Source organism: Stomoxys calcitrans, chromosome 3, assembly GCF_963082655.1.
Source record: "Stomoxys calcitrans chromosome 3, idStoCalc2.1, whole genome shotgun sequence".
Classification (NCBI taxonomy): domain Eukaryota; kingdom Metazoa; phylum Arthropoda; class Insecta; order Diptera; family Muscidae; genus Stomoxys; species Stomoxys calcitrans.
The window spans coordinates 122,164,420-122,188,813 of record NC_081554.1 but is presented as its reverse complement, the minus strand read 5'-3'; the positions used below and the strand labels follow the sequence as shown (position 1 = coordinate 122,188,813).

The window sequence follows — 24,394 nt, the reverse complement described above, 5'->3', positions numbered from 1 at the left end:
GTTGTATCTAGTTCAGCGAATCGGTTGACGGATTGGTGAAATTCGCCAAAAGCACTCAAACTAGAGGCATTAGCCACAACCTCCTTTAAATTTTGCATATTTCTGGTTTCGCTGCCTCCTATGCAATTCTCATGATTTTGAGTGACATGAGACAAATCGTCAAGCTGGTTACGAGATTGTGCCAGCACTGCTGCCTACTCTCGATTCTCAAAAATCAAAGTAAGATGGATGGCAAAATCAAAAATTTGCCCAGCACTGGTGCCTACTATTGATTTTCAAAGTAGACACCTAAGAAATCACAATTTTCACAACTTTAGATAAAAATTTGTTGTCAAACTCCGCGAGCCAAATAACACGATGTGAACACTTCAAAAGACAAACACAATATAATAATACTTACCATGCTGCGATACCTCATATTTATACAAAATCCGCTCTGAATTTACTACATACACATACGCTTCGATCTATCTTCGGGGTTGTTCGTATACACTTCGTGTGTACAGATACAAATGTTGAAGCATATACGCAGCACACACCCTTATTGGAAACTGTAGCCCGCCAAATTTTTTTCTATAAATATCGGGAATCGCTCCGTAAGGCAACTATTACAGTGTTAACAGTGTTTGTGTGCATATCGTGAAGTGAACTAAAAACCTCTAGTGAAAAATGGCTCGTACTAAGCAAACTGCCCGTAAATCTACTGGTGGCAAAGCCCCTCGTAAGCAATTGGCTACCAAAGCTGCTCGTAAGAGCGCACCAGCCACCGGTGGTGTTAAGAAGCCACATCGTTTCCGCCCTGGTACCGTTGCTTTGCGTGAAATCCGTCGCTACCAGAAGAGTACTGAGTTGTTGATCCGCAAATTGCCTTTCCAACGTTTGGTTCGTGAAATTGCCCAAGATTTCAAGACTGACTTGCGTTTCCAGAGCTCTGCTGTCATGGCCTTGCAAGAAGCTAGCGAAGCCTACTTGGTCGGTCTCTTCGAAGATACCAACTTGTGTGCCATCCATGCCAAGCGTGTCACCATCATGCCCAAGGATATCCAATTGGCCAGACGTATTCGTGGAGAACGTGCTTAAATTATTGACATTTTAAAAGCCAACTTTTTTTTACAAAAACAATCGGTCCTTTTCAGGACCACAATATTTTTATAAAAAAGAGAAAAAAATTTATTCAAAACTTACACCTTTTTATTTTTATTAAAATAAATAAATATAGTCTTTTTTTGGGGATGGAAAAATACACTATTTATATTAAAAAAAATTTTTTCTTTTCTATGCGTTTTACTTTTGGTAATATTGGGTTTCAAAACATGGAGCGAAATCAAAAACTTTTTTTTAAAAAAAAATTATTTAATTTACTTTTTATGTTAAATTGAAAATTTTTATTTTCTATTAGCAACAGTATATTTGCTGTTATTCTTTTTGCAAAATTTGATTTTTCGTAGTAGCTACATAACAAGAATGAATGAAGATAAAAACAGGCAGGCCAATACATTCGAGAGAATTTTAACCTTAAATAGATAATTTAGATACATTGAATATAAATTTTTTCTGTATTTTTTATTATTTTTAAACAAATGATATTTTTTGCTATTCTAAAAACTGTTTTAAAAAGAATAAAATAGTATTTTAATATTTTAAATTATTAAAGGGAAATAGATTTCGTTCGGTATGCAACTGTTCTACATTTGCTTGCTTAGACAAGGGCATTTTTGAATTTGTGTTTAATTTCCAAAAAAAAATTATATATTTTTTTAAATTTGTGATTGCAACAATACATTGTTTAGAATTTACATTTTTAAATTTTTTATTTAGTTTCAAGTCCACTTTATATAGAAAAAATATTTTATAATAAATGCAATAGAGCTCACCGCACATTTTGCATAGCCAACGACGTTGGTATAACATAGCATCGTAATATTTTAGACTTTTCGTAACAAACGTACACTTTTTACAAATTATGTAACATTTTAATAGAAATCTATCATTTCTATAATATTTTATGATAAAATTTTCCTAAAACATTTTTACATTAGAGCTTTCAAATTAATTTGCAGAAAAACTTTTATTCATGGAAAATACGCCAATATGGTGAATTCAACTGTCATAGACTACATAATAAAATCGATTATTTCACTATGAAAATCATCCAAATTTTCACTTTTTTTTACACTTCTTTCAAGAAAACATATCAAGATTCCATACTAAATTTTTATAAAAACCAATTTTCAATAAAAATTGGAAAATTTTTATAATTTAGTTACAATTTTATCATAACATTTTTATAAACTTTCAACTCAAACCCTTATAACTCGGTAACGCTTAAAGATAATTAACTCGGATTTTCTTTAATGATTAGCTGGATATCTCTACTAGAAGAATTGTATAAAAAATAAAAAGAAATTGTTACTATCTCATCGTAAAATGAATAATTCTGTGAAAACTTTTGTAAAAATTTTTATTCGCTTCCACACAACGTTTCGCAAAATTTCGTAGTTGACTACTATGTACTTCTCATAATTTCGATGTACCCAGCCATCACTAGTCTAAAGGTTGAAACCATATTTTCAACCAATCAGCGTACACCAGTAGTGAGTGTATATTTACAAAGTGTTAAAGTGTGTTTAAAAAGAAAAATATAAGTGAAATCATGTCTGACGCCGCCGTTGTTGAAGCCACCGCATCTCCAGTCGCCGCTGTTGAGAAAAAGGCACCTAAGAAAGCCGCTGCCAAGGCAAAGAAACCCTCTGCTGCCCCAAGCCATCCACCAACCCAACAAATGGTCGATGCTGCCATCAAAACATTGAAAGAACGTGGTGGTTCCTCATTGCCTGCCATCAAGAAATACTTGGCCAGCACATACAAAGTTGATGCTGTAAAATTGGCCCCATTCATCAAGAAGTACTTGAAGAGCGCTGTTGCTAGTGGAAAATTGATCCAAACTAAAGGTAAGGGTGCCTCCGGTTCATTCAAATTGTCCCCATCTGCCTCGAAGGAACCTAAAGCAAAGAGCGCTGAAAAGAAGAAGAAGGTCCCAGCCGGTGATAAGAAAAAGAAGGCAGCAGCACCCAAAAAGGCAGCCGGTGAAAAGAAAGCCGCTGCAAAGAAGCCTTCCGCTGCTAAAAAGACCGCCGAGAAGAAGAAGACCGAAAAGGCCAAGGCTAAAACTGCCAAAAAGACAGGTACAGTTAAAGCTAAACCCGCAAAAACAGCCGCCAAAGCATCAGCCACTAAACCAAAGGCACCCAAGGCAAAAACCACCGCTGCCAAGCCCAAAAAGGCTGCCGCAGCAAAGAAGCCAGCTGCCAAGAAGACCGCCGCTAAGAAGTAATTTTTCCATGCAAAATTACTTATCATGTCAAAATGATTATTTTCGATATTCGAAAGCAGTATATCTAACAGCCCTTTTCAGGGCTACAAAAAAATTTTTAAAAAGAGACCAAATTTAACTCAAACAATTTTTTAATTACCTAATAAATACTATGTTAATTTTAAGGGAAAAGCTAATCACAGCCCTTTTCGTAGCTGTAAAACATCTGTTGAAATCTTTTAATACCATTGTTACCTACTATGGGAATACATTACCCTTTAAGGAAATTTAAGTAATCACATGTTAAATGGGATTTTTTCCGCAACTGGATTAACTGTTTCACTTAGGGTCATAAACCAAAGCAATTACTAAGAACTATGAAAATCAGTTAATGTTAAAGAAAATCTCATTTAGCATACCTAACCAATAAGAGAGTGGCGTACAATATTCCCTTCAAAAATCGCACTTAGCATACCTATTTCATTCTTTACGAGCATACCTACCCATAGATCTCGCGTACAAACGCATAAGTCCACATATACATCTCTACACCATTTCACGCTAACATACTAGTATACATCCCTAAAAAATTTAGTATCAACACACACGCTCACATATACTCGAACATCAATACAACGTTGCATACCGAGTGTTTGAGCATAAGAGCAATATGTGTTGATCATATTACTGTAGATGTAGATGGTGCTAAGCAAGGAGGGCAATATTAGAGTATGGGTAGTATACATATTTTATTTTAAAAAAGTAATAAGGGCAATGTGAGGGTGAGTGGTAGATATATTTTTTCTTTAAATTTGTAAATATAAATTAATTTTAGTTGAATAACGAATTAAGTCTCTTTTTTAATTTATTTTGTGGCCCTGAAAAGGGCCTTTGATGTTGTAGGGAAAATATTGTACGACGAAATAAGTATGCCATTTACTTGGAGCTGGTGTACTTAGTAACGGCTTTGGTACCTTCACTGACAGCGTGCTTAGCCAACTCACCGGGCAATAATAGACGGACGGCAGTTTGGATTTCCCGACTGGTGATGGTGGAACGCTTGTTGTAGTGAGCCAAACGGGAGGCTTCGGCGGCGATACGTTCAAAGATATCGTTGACGAAACTGTTCATGATGCTCATGGCCTTTGAGGAGATACCAGTATCGGGATGGACTTGCTTCAACACTTTGTAAATGTAGATAGCATAACTCTCCTTACGCTTGGTGCGTCTCTTGGTCTTGTCACCCTTAGTGATGTTCTTTTGGGCTTTGCCGGCCTTCTTTGCTGCTTTACCACTGGCTTTTGGAGGCATTTTCACTTGGTTTTTTTTTTAAGTCACACAAACACTTTTAACACTGTTCACGATTTTGTGTGTTTGATGGCTTACTCGGAATATTTAAACCATTTCATGCACAAGATATTCAGGTAGACGAAAACAGTCGCTATGTTTACGAAAACAACCCTCTAAAATTAGCTACACGTTGGATCCGAAAGTATAAATACTGCAGTTCATGCTGCGAACTAATATCATTTGTGTTTCAGTGCTAAGTGAAGTGAATTAAAAAAAAAAAATAACTAAAAATGTCTGGTCGTGGTAAAGGTGGCAAAGTTAAGGGAAAGGCAAAGTCCCGTTCCAACCGTGCTGGTCTTCAATTCCCCGTCGGTCGTATCCATCGTTTGTTGCGCAAAGGCAACTATGCTGAACGTGTTGGTGCCGGAGCTCCAGTTTACTTGGCTGCTGTCATGGAGTATTTGGCCGCTGAAGTTCTTGAATTGGCTGGCAACGCTGCTCGTGACAACAAGAAGACAAGAATTATCCCCCGTCACTTGCAATTGGCTATCCGTAATGACGAAGAATTGAACAAATTGCTGTCCGGTGTCACCATTGCTCAAGGTGGTGTATTGCCAAACATCCAAGCTGTTCTCTTGCCCAAGAAGACCGAAAAGAAGGCTTAAATTATCTACGAGCATCAAAGAAAAAATGTAAATACAGGCCATCGTATAAATCAACAACAATCCGTCCTTTTCAGGACGACAAAAATTTTTTTAAAAGAGAAAAAACTATATCAAACCTTATTTTATCAAGAAAATTTACTTAAAAAATAGTTTTAAATAATAAATAAAATTTTAATTGTAGTTAAATTTAAAAAATATTTTTTGGTCGATTTTTTTTTTCAGTGGATTTGGTAATTTGCTAGCAATTTCGTTATTCGAAATTTCCTTAAACAATCCTGTTTTAGGCGTAAATACAAAAAAATCTGCCATCTATTGTTTATAGGTAAACATTTTCAAATATGTTTACATCTTATCGACTATTGCAGGTCTTTTAATATACATGTCATAATTATCAGTTATCAATTATCATGCATCAACATTTCGCCTATTTGCATACATTAACATAATAAGAATTTAGTTTTATCGACCCTACTCAAGATTATCGGCATTTAATAGGATCAATGTTACCATTAGGGTACTGTAAAAACTATTTATTTTACATTTGAATATCACATGGTAATCATTGTTCATTTTCTGATGCTGAAAAAAATTGGCATATGTAATAACAAAACATCGAAACGAAGTATCTACGATCGTCCCTCTTCGTACATTTGTGACAAAGTTAGCAGCTCCAAGCAAAGGAAACATTTAATGGTAGTATATGCGTGCATTTTGGTATCTGTGTGTATGTATGCTTTTTAGTGTTGTATACCATCGTTTCATCGTATTGTTCTAATGGCGTCGGTTTTAGTTTCGTCATGTATGTATGTATATTATAGAAGCTACATTTTGGCCGACGGCAAATTGAAAAATGGTAATATTTATTTTCAAATAAATTTTATGTATTTTTTTTTAGTAAAAATTTATAACAAGATATATCTCTTTTTAAATATGTTTTGTGGTCCTGAAAAGGACCGATTGTTTTAGTTTTAAAGTTCTTAAAATTTTCTCCAAAATAGCGTCAAGATAATGTTTAACCGCCGAAACCGTACAAAGTGCGGCCTTGTCTCTTCAAAGCGTAGACGACATCCATAGCGGTGACGGTTTTACGCTTAGCGTGTTCAGTGTAGGTGACAGCATCACGAATAACGTTTTCCAAAAACACCTTCAGGACACCACGGGTTTCTTCGTAAATCAATCCAGAGATACGCTTTACACCGCCACGACGAGCCAAACGTCTGATTGCAGGCTTGGTGATACCTTGGATGTTATCACGCAACACTTTACGATGACGTTTAGCGCCACCTTTTCCCAAGCCTTTGCCACCTTTACCACGACCAGTCATTTTTTCACTTTTTAAATTAAATTCACTTCACAAGTTATGCACAAGAACTAATACTTACCATGCTGCGATACCTCATATTTATACAAAATCCGCTCTGAATTTACTACATACACATACGCTTCGATCTATCTTCGGGGTTGTTCGTATACACTTCGTGTGTACAGATACAAATGTTGAAGCATATACGCAGCACACACCCTTATTGGAAACTGTAGCCCGCCAAATTTTTTCTATAAATATCGGGAATCGCTCCGTAAGGCAACTATTACAGTGTTAACAGTGTTTGTGTGCATATCGTGAAGTGAACTAAAAACCTCTAGTGAAAAATGGCTCGTACTAAGCAAACTGCCCGTAAATCTACTGGTGGCAAAGCCCCTCGTAAGCAATTGGCTACCAAAGCTGCTCGTAAGAGCGCACCAGCCACCGGTGGTGTTAAGAAGCCACATCGTTTCCGCCCTGGTACCGTTGCTTTGCGTGAAATCCGTCGCTACCAGAAGAGTACTGAGTTGTTGATCCGCAAATTGCCTTTCCAACGTTTGGTTCGTGAAATTGCCCAAGATTTCAAGACTGACTTGCGTTTCCAGAGCTCTGCTGTCATGGCCTTGCAAGAAGCTAGCGAAGCCTACTTGGTCGGTCTCTTCGAAGATACCAACTTGTGTGCCATCCATGCCAAGCGTGTCACCATCATGCCCAAGGATATCCAATTGGCCAGACGTATTCGTGGAGAACGTGCTTAAATTATTGACATTTTAAAAGCCAACTTTTTTTTACAAAAACAATCGGTCCTTTTCAGGACCACAATATTTTTATAAAAAAGAGAAAAAAATTTATTCAAAACTTACACCTTTTTATTTTTATTAAAATAAATAAATATAGTCTTTTTTTGGGGATGGAAAAATACACTATTTATATTAAAAAAATTTTTTTCTTTTCTATGCGTTTTACTTTTGGTAATATTGGGTTTCAAAACATGGAGCGAAATCAAAAACTTTTTTTTAAAAAAAAATTATTTAATTTACTTTTTATGTTAAATTGAAAATTTTTATTTTCTATTAGCAACAGTATATTTGCTGTTATTCTTTTTGCAAAATTTGATTTTTCGTAGTAGCTACATAACAAGAATGAATGAAGATAAAAACAGGCAGGCCAATACATTCGAGAGAATTTTAACCTTAAATAGATAATTTAGATACATTGAATATAAATTTTTTCTGTATTTTTTATTATTTTTAAACAAATGATATTTTTTGCTATTCTAAAAACTGTTTTAAAAAGAATAAAATAGTATTTTAATATTTTAAATTATTAAAGGGAAATAGATTTCGTTCGGTATGCAACTGTTCTACATTTGCTTGCTTAGACAAGGGCATTTTTGAATTTGTGTTTAATTTCCAAAAAAAAAATTATATATTTTTTTAAATTTGTGATTGCAACAATACATTGTTTAGAATTTACATTTTTAAATTTTTTATTTAGTTTCAAGTCCACTTTATATAGAAAAAAATATTTTATAATAAATGCAATAGAGCTCACCGCACATTTTGCATAGCCAACGACGTTGGTATAACATAGCATCGTAATATTTTAGACTTTTCGTAACAAACGTACACTTTTTACAAATTATGTAACATTTTAATAGAAATCTATCATTTCTATAATATTTTATGATAAAATTTTCCTAAAACATTTTTACATTAGAGCTTTCAAATTAATTTGCAGAAAAACTTTTATTCATGGAAAATACGCCAATATGGTGAATTCAACTGTCATAGACTACATAATAAAATCGATTATTTCACTATGAAAATCATCCAAATTTTCACTTTTTTTTACACTTCTTTCAAGAAAACATATCAAGATTCCATACTAAATTTTTATAAAAACCAATTTTCAATAAAAATTGGAAAATTTTTATAATTTAGTTACAATTTTATCATAACATTTTTATAAACTTTCAACTCAAACCCTTATAACTCGGTAACGCTTAAAGATAATTAACTCGGATTTTCTTTAATGATTAGCTGGATATCTCTACTAGAAGAATTGTATAAAAAATAAAAAGAAATTGTTACTATCTCATCGTAAAATGAATAATTCTGTGAAAACTTTTGTAAAAATTTTTATTCGCTTCCACACAACGTTTCGCAAAATTTCGTAGTTGACTACTATGTACTTCTCATAATTTCGATGTACCCAGCCATCACTAGTCTAAAGGTTGAAACCATATTTTCAACCAATCAGCGTACACCAGTAGTGAGTGTATATTTACAAAGTGTTAAAGTGTGTTTAAAAAGAAAAATATAAGTGAAGTTATACCTGCCAGCGGCTTTTCGTTATTCACGTGCCGAGGGCAGGTAACATCGATTCATCTTTGGCCTGGCGTAGCCTGGATGCAGCGGAAGAAAAGAGTCAAGGCATCAACCCTTTGCCAAGACTACAACAACAACAACAGCAAGCCACGGTAATAACATCGCTATTAGGTTTTACCGTGGGCTTTCCCAACGATTAGCGAATTGGATACCTGCGGTCAGTTTGGCAGCCGTCAACAACAACAGCAGATATCGTGACTGAGTGCGCAAAGCCTATGGTGCCATGTCAGTTCGAAGGAAAATTACTTCCGATGAAGATTCCGACGGACCGTCGAAGAGCGCGCCAGATAAAAAAGCAACGACAATGCTGGACGTCGTTACTATCAATAGGACCGAATACCAGTCCCTGGTAGATTTGGTCGAAAGTCAGCGACAAGAGCAACAACGTCTATTGGCGCTTGTTAAAGAGCTTGGCCACCAAGTCCAAGAGCTCGGGAACAAGGAGTTCAGCTATAAACGCTTGCTGGGCTCCTTGCAGAAACAGCTGGCAGAGGTCAAGGGACCTAATGCCAACAATGGCACAATGGATGCCATGGATATGGAGACTGCTGACACACCGCCAGTGCAGCAGCCCGTGGTCATAAAGCCGATGCCCGGGAAGATCAATGTTGTGAGTGCAGCGCCGGCCTCACACGTGGTGGTACCGAAGAAGCCGGCCAAGACGATATTGAGCGATGGACCTCCTAGCACCCCAGCTGTGGCAGCACCATCAACAACTGCAGTTCCATCAACATCATCAGCTGCAGCATCATCGTTTAAAACAACAATGGCAGATGACCTGCCATCTACATCAGCAGCAGCAGCAGCAAAGGCCGCATCTACTGTGGATAAGAAGATTGCTACCCAACCGGATGGCAAGACGAAGAAAAAAACAAAGAGGGCAAGGGCAAGGGTTGTGGCCGTTTACTCGGGCAATCGGTCCATTCCCCTCAAATCAGCATCAGCATCTGCACCAGCCCCACCTACCCCACCCGCTCCAACCCCACCCGCTCCAACGGATCAGAGACCAGGTAAGTCCTCAATTCCGGTGATCTCGGTGGTAGGGGTGAATGTCAAGGGGTTCGCAGATGACGTTAGGGCCTTGCTGGGACACGACAAGTATACGTTGTCGCTGGTTGGCAGGAATGGGGTGAACCTTCGGATCTTGTCCATGGACGAGCATGCGAAGGTTCTCTCCATGATTAGGGAAAAGGGGATCGCTTCGTTCACCTACTCTCCCAAGGGACAGACCGCACGCTCCGTCGTGCTCGAGGGTCTGTCGTCGTCTTATGATGAGGAAGATGTCCGGGCTGGGCTACGTGGTCTGCCACTAAGCCTGGACATCAGACGAGTTGTGAGGTTAGGGGGGAATAAGTGGCTTATCCACTTGGCCAGAGGACCCGACGTTGACGGACTCTTCGAGGTTAGAAGGTTTCTCAGCTGTAGGGTCTTGTTTAGGAAGGACGTGAAGGTCGGGGTCTCGCAGTGTTTCAACTGCCAGAGGTTCGGCCATGTTTCCACCAACTGCGGCATGCCATTCCGGTGCGTCAAATGTGGTGGCGAACATGGCCCTGGGAAGTGCGCCATTCCGAAGGGGGTCTCACAACCCCGTTCGATAAAGGTGCAGGACCCTACCACTGGAGTTGTGACGGTGCGTCCTGAGTTTGCGTTGAGGTGCGTCAATTGTGGTGTTGACGGCCACGCTGCGAGCGCGAAGAACTGCCCTAAGAGGCAGGCTCTTCTGGCCCAGCGGGCACTGATGAAGTCTGGTGCTTCATCTACGCCTGCTGCAACGGCTGCTTCGGCGGCTCCGGTTGGACGCTACGCCCAACGGGGTGTCTCCTATGCTGCCGTGGCCACGGTTCGCACTGCGCCTGTTGTGGCACCGGCCCCTGTTCGTCCCGCACTTGCTGCGGTGCCGAATGGGGCTGGTTCTGCCGCCGCATCCGCTGCTGGTCTATTCGCCTCGTTTGACGCGAAGTGCAGGGATGCTTTCGGTAAGGACTTCCTTACCTGCGCAGCCGTCCTGCGTCAGCGATCTGCTGACATCAGGACGATGGTAGAGGTAGGCGACATTTGTGGAGCCATGATGTCGGTAGTTGACTCTCTCTGCGATGTCTAGAGATCTGAGAGTAGTATTTGTTAATGCCAATTCAGTCGTTTCTAGGCTGAAGAGACATTATCTTAGACTATTCTTGGATAGACACAGCCCTGACGTCATGCTTGTGGCCGAGCATAAGCTGAACGCGGGGCATCGCTTTGAGATGGAAGGGTATATTGTCTTTGCCCAGTACAGACGGGACCGCGTGGGTGGCGGAACGGCTGTGTTGGTCAGGGACAATATCAGGTGTGATAGGGTCCAGTTGGACTTAGGGGTTCTCGAGGGGACCTGTGTCAGGATACACAGAGAGGGCGGAAGGCCGCTCTGTGTGGTTTCCCTCTACTGCGCACCGGCCAATGACTTTGATGTATCTTCCCTAGATGCGTTGGGGTCATTGGCTGCGGGCTGTGAGGTCCTGGTCGGCGCTGACCTGAATGCCAGGCACGTCGAGTGGGGCGGCGGCTCTACTTGCGGCAGAGGGAGATTGGTACGCGAGTTTTTGCTCCGGTGTCCCGATCTGGACGTTGTTCCGACGGACGGACCAACCAGGTTCGGTAGGGGGTCAGCCTCCTACATCGATATCTGTTTGGCATCGCCCGGCGTTGCAGTGTCCGGTACGCGTGGTAGGATGATCGGCACTCTGGACTATGAGTCTGATCATAGGGCCTTGGAGATCCTTGTCTCCGGTGTTCGCCCGGATACGAGGGAGCCTGCTTTGGTCTATGACTACGCTAGGATGGACCGACACAGGTTCCACAGGGTTCTTGCCGACAATCTGGGTGAATGTTCTCTGCCGGTGGACCGAAATGTCACATGCGAGGAGATCGATGCGTGCATTGATTCCCTGAGTGGGGCACTTCGTGATGCCATGGAGTCCTCCACACCAAGGGTACGCCCTAGGCGTGGTGACTCTCGGAGACTTTCCCCGGAGGTTGTGGAACTGTTCCGGACGAAGAAAAGGCTTAGGCGCGCTCTTCATAGGACCACGGATCCTTTCCGGTACGACTTGTATAGGATGGAGATCCGGGATTTGGACCGTATCTTGCGTGATGAGATACGACGGTACGATGAGGAGCGCCAAGCTCGTCATCTGGCGAGTGTAAGGGTGGACGATAGGGTTTACTCTAAGGTTAGGGCCGCTGCCGGCATTAAGAAAAGGGTTCCGATCCCTGATCTTGTCCGGGCGGACGGGTCTGTCGTCTCGGATGACCGTCTCAAGGCGGACATACTGGCGGATCATGTCCAGGGTGACGTGTCGGAGATGGCCGGGAGGGGACTTCCTATAGACGGGTTGGTCAGAGACGAGGTTTCGTCGCTGGTCGGCGGTGTCCCTCTGGTGGAATTTTCTGCGGCTCTGGCCGCTGATGGCTCCGCTGGAGGAGGCTCTGTGGACTGGCGCAGGGGCCGATTTGTTTCAGCCGACGCGGTGGGAGATGCCCTTCGGGCTAGGCGTAATCGTAGATCCTGCGGTTTGGACGGCGTTCCTGACATCGTCCTTAAGAGGACGGACAGGAGGGCCTGGGGTGTCATCGCGGTCCTATTTAATCATTGCCTTAATTTGGGTTATTTCCCGGCGTCTTGGAAGGAGGCCATTACGGTCCCCATCCTTAAGCCGGGGAAGGACCCATCCAGGGGTGATGCTTACAGACCGATCAGCTTGCTCCCTTCGTTGGGCAAGCTCTTTGAGTTTTTCATGCTTGAGGGCATCAGGGAAACTCTCGATGACAGGGCGATCCTGCCTGACTGCCAGTTCGGTTTCAGGCGGGGTCTCTCCACCTCCCATGCCCTGACTGTATTCGGGGACCATGTTTCTAGGGGGCTCAACCGGCGACACGTCACGATTGCCGTGAGCCTTGATTTCTCCAGGGCGTTTGATAGCGTATGGCATGATGCTATCATATACAAGATGAGGATCCTGGGTTTTGACACGAACCTCTGCCGATTGGTCAGAGATTTCCTTGGTGGCAGAACTTTCAGGATCCGGGTAGGCGAGACTTTGTCGGGTAGTAGAGACGTGCGAACCGGGGTACCCCAGGGGTCTCTCCTGGGCCCGATTTTGTACAACATCTTTGTGTCTGACATTCCGGAACCACCCGCTGGCGACCTGCTCCTTGCTTATGCCGATGACATTCTCATTGCGGCATCGGGACCAGACGCTGCGGTTGTGGATGCCAGAGTGAACCATTACTTGGAGGAGCTCTCTGTCTATTTTGACAGATGGAGGCTGAAGCTTAATGTTGACAAATGCGAGGGCATGATCTTCAAGGGTAAGAGGCGGAACTTGTACCCCCGTTCACGGGCGTACGAACCCGCTCTTGCCATTGGAGGTCAGGCCATCGCCACTCGCGACAGCATTAAGTATCTAGGCGTTGTCTTCCAGGAAAGGTTCACCTTTGTTAGACACATTGATTATCTGCTCAACAAGGTCAAAGGGGTCTTCTTCTCCTACCTGAGGGTCTTTAGAACCTCAGGGGGTCTCAGTAGGCGTGTGAAGCTGCTGATCTATAAACAGATCATCAGGCCTATCACCGCCTACGCCTTTCCGGTATGGTTCGACATCACGTCCAACCAAATGGAAAGGTTGAGGATCTGGGAGAGGAGGATCCTCGTCTCTTGTCTGGGCCTCAGACCTGCTATGGGCCCTGATGGGGTGATGCGACGGCCATCCTGTGAGATGGTCTACTCCATGGCAGGTCTTGAGAGGATCGATGTTCCTTGTCAGGTGCGCGTTGGGTTTCTTGGAGAAGGCGTCCACTGTGGACAATGGTTTGGTGAGGGGATGTCTTCAGGGCGGCATAAGTCCTGGACGTTTGTTGGAAGTGCCACACCGGCCGCCGGTGTGCCTTGCGGGTTTGGAGGAACAGGGCCTGCTTTCTAGGGATGGCAGACTCCTGTTCTATAATAGGAGGTTCGGATCCACCGGAATTGAGGACCTGGTCTACAACACTGCCCAGTAGGCAGTCTTCTGCGGGGGCATTGGGCTCCTGAATGTGTATATAGTATATAATATCTAGTCTATAAGTGTCATTATTTTATCTTAGTTTATAAGTATCATTGGATATTAACTTTCCTTCCAGGTACTATGGTTAAAAGAATAAAGTAATAGTTATGTGCTATGGCTGCGCCTCTGCACCTCTTTCGAATAGAGAATATATTTAGATAAGTAATAATATTTTACGCTAAATTTATACGTATATAGACAACATAACTTTAAGAATGTTCCTAATTGTCCTAACGATAAGTGTTTTGAAAATTAATAAATCAGCCAAAGGCGTCTAAAGGCGTCTAAAGGTTGAAACCATATTTTCAACCAATCAGCGTACACCAGTAGTGAGTGTATATTTACAAAGTGTTAAAGTGTGTTTAAAAAGAAAAATATAAGTGAAATCATGTCTGACGCCGCCGTTGTTGAAGCCACCGCATCTCCAGTCGCCGCTGTTGAGAAAAAGGCACCTAAGAAAGCCGCTGCCAAGGCAAAGAAACCCTCTGCTGCCCCAAGCCATCCACCAACCCAACAAATGGTCGATGCTGCCATCAAAACATTGAAAGAACGTGGTGGTTCCTCATTGCCTGCCATCAAGAAATACTTGGCCAGCACATACAAAGTTGATGCTGTAAAATTGGCCCCATTCATCAAGAAGTACTTGAAGAGCGCTGTTGCTAGTGGAAAATTGATCCAAACTAAAGGTAAGGGTGCCTCCGGTTCATTCAAATTGTCCCCATCTGCCTCGAAGGAACCTAAAGCAAAGAGCGCTGAAAAGAAGAAGAAGGTCCCAGCCGGTGATAAGAAAAAGAAGGCAGCAGCACCCAAAAAGGCAGCCGGTGAAAAGAAAGCCGCTGCAAAGAAGCCTTCCGCTGCTAAAAAGACCGCCGAGAAGAAGAAGACCGAAAAGGCCAAGGCTAAAACTGCCAAAAAGACAGGTACAGTTAAAGCTAAACCCGCAAAAACAGCCGCCAAAGCATCAGCCACTAAACCAAAGGCACCCAAGGCAAAAACCACCGCTGCCAAGCCCAAAAAGGCTGCCGCAGCAAAGAAGCCAGCTGCCAAGAAGACCGCCGCTAAGAAGTAATTTTTCCATGCAAAATTACTTATCATGTCAAAATGATTATTTTCGATATTCGAAAGCAGTATATCTAACAGCCCTTTTCAGGGCTACAAAAAAATTTTTAAAAAGAGACCAAATTTAACTCAAACAATTTTTTAATTACCTAATAAATACTATGTTAATTTTAAGGGAAAAGCTAATCACAGCCCTTTTCGTAGCTGTAAAACATCTGTTGAAATCTTTTAATACCATTGTTACCTACTATGGGAATACATTACCCTTTAAGGAAATTTAAGTAATCACATGTTAAATGGGATTTTTTCCGCAACTGGATTAACTGTTTCACTTAGGGTCATAAACCAAAGCAATTACTAAGAACTATGAAAATCAGTTAATGTTAAAGAAAATCTCATTTAGCATACCTAACCAATAAGAGAGTGGCGTACAATATTCCCTTCAAAAATCGCACTTAGCATACCTATTTCATTCTTTACGAGCATACCTACCCATAGATCTCGCGTACAAACGCATAAGTCCACATATACATCTCTACACCATTTCACGCTAACATACTAGTATACATCCCTAAAAAATTTAGTATCAACACACACGCTCACATATACTCGAACATCAATACAACGTTGCATACCGAGTGTTTGAGCATAAGAGCAATATGTGTTGATCATATTACTGTAGATGTAGATGGTGCTAAGCAAGGAGGGCAATATTAGAGTATGGGTAGTATACATATTTTATTTTAAAAAAGTAATAAGGGCAATGTGAGGGTGAGTGGTAGATATATTTTTTCTTTAAATTTGTAAATATAAATTAATTTTAGTTGAATAACGAATTAAGTCTCTTTTTTAATTTATTTTGTGGCCCTGAAAAGGGCCTTTGATGTTGTAGGGAAAATATTGTACGACGAAATAAGTATGCCATTTACTTGGAGCTGGTGTACTTAGTAACGGCTTTGGTACCTTCACTGACAGCGTGCTTAGCCAACTCACCGGGCAATAATAGACGGACGGCAGTTTGGATTTCCCGACTGGTGATGGTGGAACGCTTGTTGTAGTGAGCCAAACGGGAGGCTTCGGCGGCGATACGTTCAAAGATATCGTTGACGAAACTGTTCATGATGCTCATGGCCTTTGAGGAGATACCAGTATCGGGATGGACTTGCTTCAACACTTTGTAAATGTAGATAGCATAACTCTCCTTACGCTTGGTGCGTCTCTTGGTCTTGTCACCCTTAGTGATGTTCTTTTGGGCTTTGCCGGCCTTCTTTGCTGCTTTACCACTGGCTTTTGGAGGCATTTTCACTTGGTTTTTTTTTTAAGTCACACAAACACTTTTAACACTGTTCACGATTTTGTGTGTTTGATTTATTTATTTATTTATTTACCATATTTTTCATTTAACAATTTTTGCCTTATAAGCTACGATCTTATGTCTTATTTTCTTTAGCATATATATATATATATTTCTATAAAGTTCTTACATTCTAATTATATACTAATGTTTTTGGTAGGCCAGCCAAACCCATTATCCTTATTTCATTCTAGTTCCACTTTAAAAGCCCGTGGAGTCTCTTATCATATTTGCCCTAGTAAAAAGGTAAAGAAAAACTCTAGGATCTAACTCTCAAATGTTTTTTTATATTTCCTACTTAAAACTAATAAAACGTATTTACATAACAAAAACTAAAAAGGAAATCATAATAAAACAAAAATTCAAAAAGGTATTTACATAATATTCACAGGTTCATAAACTTAAATTAACAATCCATTCTTGAAAGCAAAATTATTAAGGTATTTACAAAAAGGTCATAAAATTATTCTCTCCAAATTCTATTTCCCCCATAGGGGATCTCTCATTGCGAAGTACGATAAACAAGATCGTCAAAACCGTATGTTCGGAACCGTCTATGATAAAACAGCAGCCGACCATTCTCATCGTAAAGTTTCCCATTCTCGGACATGTTTAACAAGGAGGCCGGGGGTAAGTATGCCCCTTGTCGAATGTATCGGTCAAAAGTCTCATCAGAGACAGCGCAGCCCCTTACCATCTCATTTGGATGGCTGGAGCATTTCGAGAGTTGATCAAGGGCAGTCCGTGTCATAAATACATCGATCCGGCCCAAAGCGCTCAATTCATATATCCTCCTACAGCTAGGCCTGATCCAGTGCCCTTCCTCATCCATCCTGCATCTGAGATCCAGACAATATCTAAGGATCCTTCTCTCCAACATCCGAATCCTCTCCATCTGATGAGATGATATGGAGAACCATATCGGGAATCCGTATGACATCGACGGACGCACAATCTGTCTATATATGGCCAGTTTAACCCTCCGGCTCAGGCCTCCCCTTCCCGCGAGGGCACTGTACAATGCCTGGAAAGCCATCCTACCCTTCGCCATGACATGGTCCACATGACGCGTATAGGTCATGTCCTCTTGAAATACAATGCCCAGATACTTCAGGACCCTTGCATTAGCAATCACCTCCCCTCCGATGGTCACCCTAGGTATATATCCCCTAGCGTTCTTGAATATCCGCTTCTTGATGCCCTTGAACATAATCGTTCTGCACTTCTCCACGTTGAGCGAGAGTCTCCATCTGTCGAAATAAATCCTGAGGGTCTCCAGGTACCTGGTCAAATTCCTCTCAGCTATCCTCGCGCTGGCATGAGTGGACGCCACCATTATGTCGTCCGCATATATTAGCAGAAGTTCCCCTCCCTGTGGGAGAGGAATATCTGCTAAGTATATGTTGTACAGTACAGGGCCCAGCACCGAGCCCTGTGGTACCCCCGCCATCACGGCCCTCGTATCAGACCTAACGGTCCCTAAGGCCACAGCAAATGATCTGCCTCTGAGGTACTCCCCCACCAAGGCAACAACATACCGATCGAAACCGAATGTCCTCATCTTCTCTACAATACCCATCTGCCACACGGTATCGAAGGCCTTCTGGAAATCCAAGCTGACGGCTATGGTAGCACAGCGGTCGTTCAACCTTCTTGTCACCCTGTCCGTCAGGGTCATCAGTGCATGTACCGTCGAGGTCTGCCTTCTAAAACCAAATTGGCAATCGCCAAGAACAGCCTCCGTATCGAGATGTTCGTTCAGCCTCTCCAGAATCACTATCTCAAACAGCTTCCCCACGTTCGATAGAAGCGAGATTGGCCTATATCCACCTGGGTCAGTGGGATCCTTGCCCGGTTTAGGTACTGCGACAACCTTGGACACCTTCCACTCCTTAGGGAAATATCCAACATTTAATGAGTGGTTGAATATTAGGGTCAGGGCAGACCATGCCCCTCTGCCAGCCCTCTTCAGAACAAAATTCGGGATTCCGTCTTCTCCACAACTCTTTTTGTTATTTAGCCTCTTGAGATAGGCTCCTATTTCCTCCACTTTGACCAGCCGTAACGGTACTGCGGTCGATCCCGGGATCACTGTCCCATCTGCAAAATAGTCTGTGCCAAAATCCACCATAGGTGCCAAGGGCTCTTCATCGTCATCAGGGGCGTATCCGGCTACAGCAGTCCCCTGTATTCTCGCAAATTCACTAGCTAGTATCTCGGCCTTTTCTCGATCGGCCACAGCTCTCCTGCCACCCGAGTCCACCAAGTCATCGATTCCCCTTCTCCTTAGGGCACCACTCAGCCCCTTCACCTTTCTGTACATGTCCTTGTCTGCGGAGATGGCCTGCAGCCTTCGAAGGTAATACTCCTCTTCAAACCTTGCTATCCGCTCGCCAATCAGTTTATTCATCCTCTTGATAATAGCCTTCGCAGTGGTGTAGCCTTGCGGGTCAAGAGTCCTATGTACTCTCCTCCTGAGCGTCTTCTTTTGGCGGATCAAATCCAAAATGTCGGGCGGCAGTTCCGGCAACCCATCTCTCTTTGGCGTAACCTTCCTAATGGTCTCTACCATGGTCTGATTAATAGCAGATGAAAGCTTTCCAACTGCCTCATCTATCTCAGCCGGCAACACATTGCGATCCCTAGGGAGCAATTCCGATCCAAGCCTCTCGGCCAGTTTCCGATTGAAGGCCCTGACATCCATCCTATTGAAATCATAGACCTCCACCCTCTCTCCAGCCCGCAACCCAATAGTTGTGGCCTCTAACACCACCGCCTTATGATCGGATTCAAAATCCACGATCCTCAGTCCACCCCTCCTCATGGCACCCTCTGTAGGTCGAATACCCACAGTAGTCAGAATCATGTCTATATACGACCCTGTCCCCATCGCACACCTTGTCGGCCCAACCGTAGGTCTAACCAGCAAAGACGGGCACGACAGCAGCCACTCGTAGAGCGCCCTCCCCCTTGTGTTCATCTGGACCCCACCCCATGAGCCATGCTTGGCATTAAGATCTGCGCCTATGACCGCCTCATCAGTCCCAATGACTGCCTCGACCGCATCGAGGCTTCCCACTCCCAGCGCCTCAGTCGGCCGTAAGTACAACGACATGGCAACGACGCTCCTGCCCCCGGTCCCTTTGATCCTGACTACTGTAGCCTCGACGTTTCCGAAATCCGACGCAAGCCTCTCCCCACTCAACCTGTCCGTCAAGCATATCGCCGTACCACCACCGGCGCTGCCCCCTCTCCGATCCTGCCTAAAGACCGTATAGCCCTGCAGACCATATGTGTGCCTAGCTGATAACTTCGTCTCGGCTATCAGTAGTACATCAGGTCTGTGCTCCCTCACAAACAGCTCCAAGTAGTGTCTCTTCTGGCGAGACACTAAGGAATTCACATTCAAGAAAATACACTTCAAACTAGTCATAGAGTCTCAGGCTAAGAAGCAGACCGAAAACGCCCTGCAATCTCTCATCATCATTCGTATATCGCCTGTATGTGTCGACAAACCCATTCACCTTCCTCATGCACGTGACAAAGTCCTTTCCTATGAGCCTCTTCAGCTCCCCATCAAACCAGCCCATCGCGGCTCCCACCTGCCCAGACGCTTCCCTAGACACCGGTACCGCATCCACCCTAGTCCGTAAACCGGCCGACTCAGCCATCCCTACAGCGCCAGCGAAGGTCCTACCCTGCTGCACAAAACTAGGCGCCACCGCCTCTCTCCGGGGCCCCACCGCTCTATTCACATTATTCGCCCTCGCAAACGACTTCCTCTCCTCCATCTCCCTAAGGAGACTTATCCTCTTTGGACACTCCTTTGAACTGGCCACGTGGCCATCCACCCCGCAATTAACACAGTGAACCTGCCGACCTATTCTCCTCACTATCTCCCCGGTCACAGGGTCCTTCTCCAAAGTCTCCTGACAATTCTGCTCTCTATTCGGGACCTCGCATTTCCCGGCCCCATGCGACTGGCCGCACTTGACGCATCTGTACGGCATTCTACAATTAGTGGACACATGCCCGAACCTCTGGCAATTATGGCACTGAACCAGACCCTTCCTCTTGTGGGTCTCAACCCTAACCCTGCAGTTCAACAGATACCTAAGCCTCCGAAAAGCCTTTATATCAGCACTCTTGTCCAATTGGACTACCCATCGGTCACCCCTCAGCTTGACCACATTCCTCAGACCCAGCTCCGGCATATTCTCATTAATATACCCCTCTAAATCCTCCTTGTCAAACGTGTCCGACAACCCCTTTATAATAACCGAAACCGGTTTTAACTCCCTCGGCGTAAAGGTGAAATGAGAGACCCCCCTTTCCTCCAAAAACTTCCTAATCACCTCATGGTCCCCATTCGTATTCAATTTAAGATTTATCAAGTTCTTATTAACAATATGCAGTGAAAAAAGATTATGTCCTAATCTCTCCTTAACATTACTTATCAATACCTTCGAATTGGAATTATATATTTTTATGACGGGTGGGCTGGCCTTACCTTTCGATCCTGTTGACGTTGTCGGTCCCTTTGTTGTTGAATTAATTTGGCCTCTCTCATGATCCATGGCTTCCTTCTCAGTATTTCTCTGCAGTTGTTGTTGTTGCTGCCCTGGCTGTTTTGGCACTGCTCCTTTGTTGGCTGGTAATGTGGCCTGCTGCCCTGCTATATCTACATTCATGTCCATATCGATTTCATGGTCGATTTCTAGGCTCCACTCTGTTGCTGTTATATGATGTGCTGTCGGCATGACATCGGCTTTTGTGATAGTTCTAGTCGGGTTGTTGACGACTTCCGTTGTTTTTGTAGTTTTGCCGAGGGGGTTGGCTGCTTCGGCATTTATATTCGTTTTTGCCATTGTTGTCGTTTGGCAATAGTTCACATTATTTGGCGGTTGGAGATTGATGTTGGCGTCTCCACCGGCCAATTTTGATGTTAATTGATTGTTTACCATCATAAGCTCATTTATTTTCTGGAGGGCTATCTGATGATCATTTTTTAATTGCTCTAGTTGTCTCGTGAGCTCTATTATTGCTGCATCGGCTTTCAATTTTTTGAAATCCCTGTCGCCGGAATTTCCCGATCTGTTTTTCTTTCTCTTCGTGGATTCACGACTCTGAACCACCTGGAAACCATCGGCTGTTAAAAATTCTTCTTCGGCAACATTGGCGTTGAGAGTACCATTAATGCTCGGTTTTCTATTGTTCATAGAATTGACTACTATGCGATTCTCATCGTCTGGGGTGCCAATAGCACCACCACTGCTATCACTCATGATGCACTTCAAGACTTCGTAATACTACGAAAGTTAACTTCTTTTGCACTTCGTATAAGTTCACTTCTAACACTTGATGTTTACACTTCGAGCGCTGCTCGGCTTCCAATTGTCTAATCTCCTTTGTTGTGTGTTTGATGGCTTACTCGGAATATTTAAACCATTTCATGCACAAGATATTCAGGTAGACGAAAACAGTCGCTATGTTTACGAAAACAACCCTCTAAAATTAGCTACACGTTGGATCCGAAAGTATAAATACTGCAGTTCATGCTGCGAACTAATATCATTTGTGTTTCAGTGCTAAGTGAAGTGAATTAAAAAAAAAAAAAAAAAAAAAATGTCTGGTCGTGGTAAAGGTGGCAAAGTTAAGGGAAAGGCAAAGTCCCGTTCCAACCGTGCTGGTCTTCAATTCCCCGTCGGTCGTATCCATCGTTTGTTGCGCAAAGGCAACTATGCTGAACGTGTTGGTGCCGGAGCTCCAGTTTACTTGGCTGCTGTCATGGAGTATTTGGCCGCTGAAGTTCTTGAATTGGCTGGCAACGCTGCTCGTGACAACAAGAAGACAAGAATTATCCCCCGTCACTTGCAATTGGCTATCCGTAATGACGAAGAATTGAACAAATTGCTGTCCGGTGTCACCATTGCTCAAGGTGGTGTATTGCCAAACATCCAAGCTGTTCTCTTGCCCAAGAAGACCGAAAAGAAGGCTTAAATTATCTACGAGCATCAAAGAAAAAATGTAAATACAGGCCATCGTATAAATCAACAACAATCCGTCCTTTTCAGGACGACAAAAATTTTTTTAAAAGAGAAAAAACTATATCAAACCTTATTTTATCAAGAAAATTTACTTAAAAAATAGTTTTAAATAATAAATAAAATTTTAATTGTAGTTAAATTTAAAAAATATTTTTTGGTCGATTTTTTTTTTCAGTGGATTTGGTAATTTGCTAGCTATTTCGTTATTCGAAATTTCCTTAAACAATCCTGTTTTAGGCGTAAATACAAAAAAATCTGCCATCTATTGTTTATAGGTAAACATTTTCAAATATGTTTACATCTTATCGACTATTGCAGGTCTTTTAATATACATGTCATAATTATCAGTTATCAATTATCATGCATCAACATTTCGCCTATTTGCATACATTAACATAATAAGAATTTAGTTTTATCGACCCTACTCAAGATTATCGGCATTTAATAGGATCAATGTTACCATTAGGGTACTGTAAAAACTATTTATTTTACATTTGAATATCACATGGTAATCATTGTTCATTTTCTGATGCTGAAAAAAATTGGCATATGTAATAACAAAACATCGAAACGAAGTATCTACGATCGTCCCTCTTCGTACATTTGTGACAAAGTTAGCAGCTCCAAGCAAAGGAAACATTTAATGGTAGTATATGCGTGCATTTTGGTATCTGTGTGTATGTATGCTTTTTAGTGTTGTATACCATCGTTTCATCGTATTGTTCTAATGGCGTCGGTTTTAGTTTCGTCATGTATGTATGTATATTATAGAAGCTACATTTTGGCCGACGGCAAATTGAAAAATGGTAATATTTATTTTCAAATAAATTTTATGTATTTTTTTTTAGTAAAAATTTATAACAAGATATATCTCTTTTTAAATATGTTTTGTGGTCCTGAAAAGGACCGATTGTTTTAGTTTTAAAGTTCTTAAAATTTTCTCCAAAATAGCGTCAAGATAATGTTTAACCGCCGAAACCGTACAAAGTGCGGCCTTGTCTATTCAAAGCGTAGACGACATCCATAGCGGTGACGGTTTTACGCTTAGCGTGTTCAGTGTAGGTGACAGCATCACGAATAACGTTTTCCAAAAACACCTTCAGGACACCACGGGTTTCTTCGTAAATCAATCCAGAGATACGCTTTACACCGCCACGACGAGCCAAACGTCTGATTGCAGGCTTGGTGATACCTTGGATGTTATCACGCAACACTTTACGATGACGTTTAGCGCCACCTTTTCCCAAGCCTTTGCCACCTTTACCACGACCAGTCATTTTTTCACTTTTTAAATTAAATTCACTTCACAAGTTATGCACAAGAACTAATACTTACCATGCTGCGATACCTCATATTTATACAAAATCCGCTCTGAATTTACTACATACACATACGCTTCGATCTATCTTCGGGGTTGTTCGTATACACTTCGTGTGTACAGATACAAAGCATATACGCAGCACACACCCTTATTGGAAACTGTAGCCCGCCAAATTTTTTCTATAAATATCGGGAATCGCTCCGTAAGGCAACTATTACAGTGTTAACAGTGTTTGTGTGCATATCGTGAAGTGAACTAAAAACCTCTAGTGAAAAATGGCTCGTACTAAGCAAACTGCCCGTAAATCTACTGGTGGCAAAAAAGCTTGATTTTGAGAGGATTTATTGAAAAAAGAAAAGACTTTTATTCACGCGTGTGTCCTTTGGCCACATAGATCTTTTGGAAGTGACCTATAGAGCTGGAAGAATATTCCATTGCTCCCTGTTGTGTGTTCCTGTTTGCCAGCTACTCATTGGTCTGTTGTTTTGCCGACGGCATTCTGCATCCAGTGACTTAGGACACAAACTTGTGCATTTGCCGACGGCATTTGAGTGTCGAAAGACTTAAGACA

The 24,394-nt window shown here is 42.4% G+C and overlaps 7 protein-coding genes across 7 annotated transcripts in view; 5 read left to right on the top strand and 2 right to left on the bottom strand.

The window, feature by feature from the left end:
* LOC131995567 (uncharacterized) overlaps positions 1-24,394 on the bottom strand; it is a 446,417-nt gene that overhangs the window by 71,955 nt on the left and 350,068 nt on the right. The gene's annotated exons all lie outside the window — the stretch shown is intronic.
* On the top strand, positions 629-1,080 carry LOC131995577 (histone H3). Its single transcript, XM_059364348.1, has one exon. The coding sequence runs from the start codon at positions 670-672 to the stop codon at positions 1,078-1,080; it is 411 nt and encodes a 136-aa protein (XP_059220331.1). The 5' UTR covers positions 629-669.
* On the top strand, positions 2,654-3,334 carry LOC131995571 (histone H1-like). Its single transcript, XM_059364342.1, has one exon. The coding sequence runs from the start codon at positions 2,654-2,656 to the stop codon at positions 3,332-3,334; it is 681 nt and encodes a 226-aa protein (XP_059220325.1).
* On the top strand, positions 4,847-5,348 carry LOC131995593 (histone H2A). The gene has a single exon (XM_059364361.1). The coding sequence runs from the start codon at positions 4,894-4,896 to the stop codon at positions 5,266-5,268; it is 375 nt and encodes a 124-aa protein (XP_059220344.1). The 5' UTR covers positions 4,847-4,893; the 3' UTR covers positions 5,269-5,348.
* LOC131995570 (histone H1-like) lies at positions 14,431-15,111 on the top strand. The gene has a single exon (XM_059364341.1). It carries the CDS (start codon positions 14,431-14,433, stop codon positions 15,109-15,111), a length of 681 nt encoding a protein of 226 aa, XP_059220324.1.
* Positions 16,027-16,401, bottom strand: LOC131995605 (histone H2B.1/H2B.2). Its single transcript, XM_059364373.1, has one exon. It carries the CDS (start codon positions 16,399-16,401, stop codon positions 16,027-16,029), a length of 375 nt encoding a protein of 124 aa, XP_059220356.1.
* Positions 22,078-22,535, top strand: LOC131995614 (histone H2A). Its single transcript, XM_059364381.1, has one exon. It carries the CDS (start codon positions 22,081-22,083, stop codon positions 22,453-22,455), a length of 375 nt encoding a protein of 124 aa, XP_059220364.1. The 5' UTR covers positions 22,078-22,080; the 3' UTR covers positions 22,456-22,535.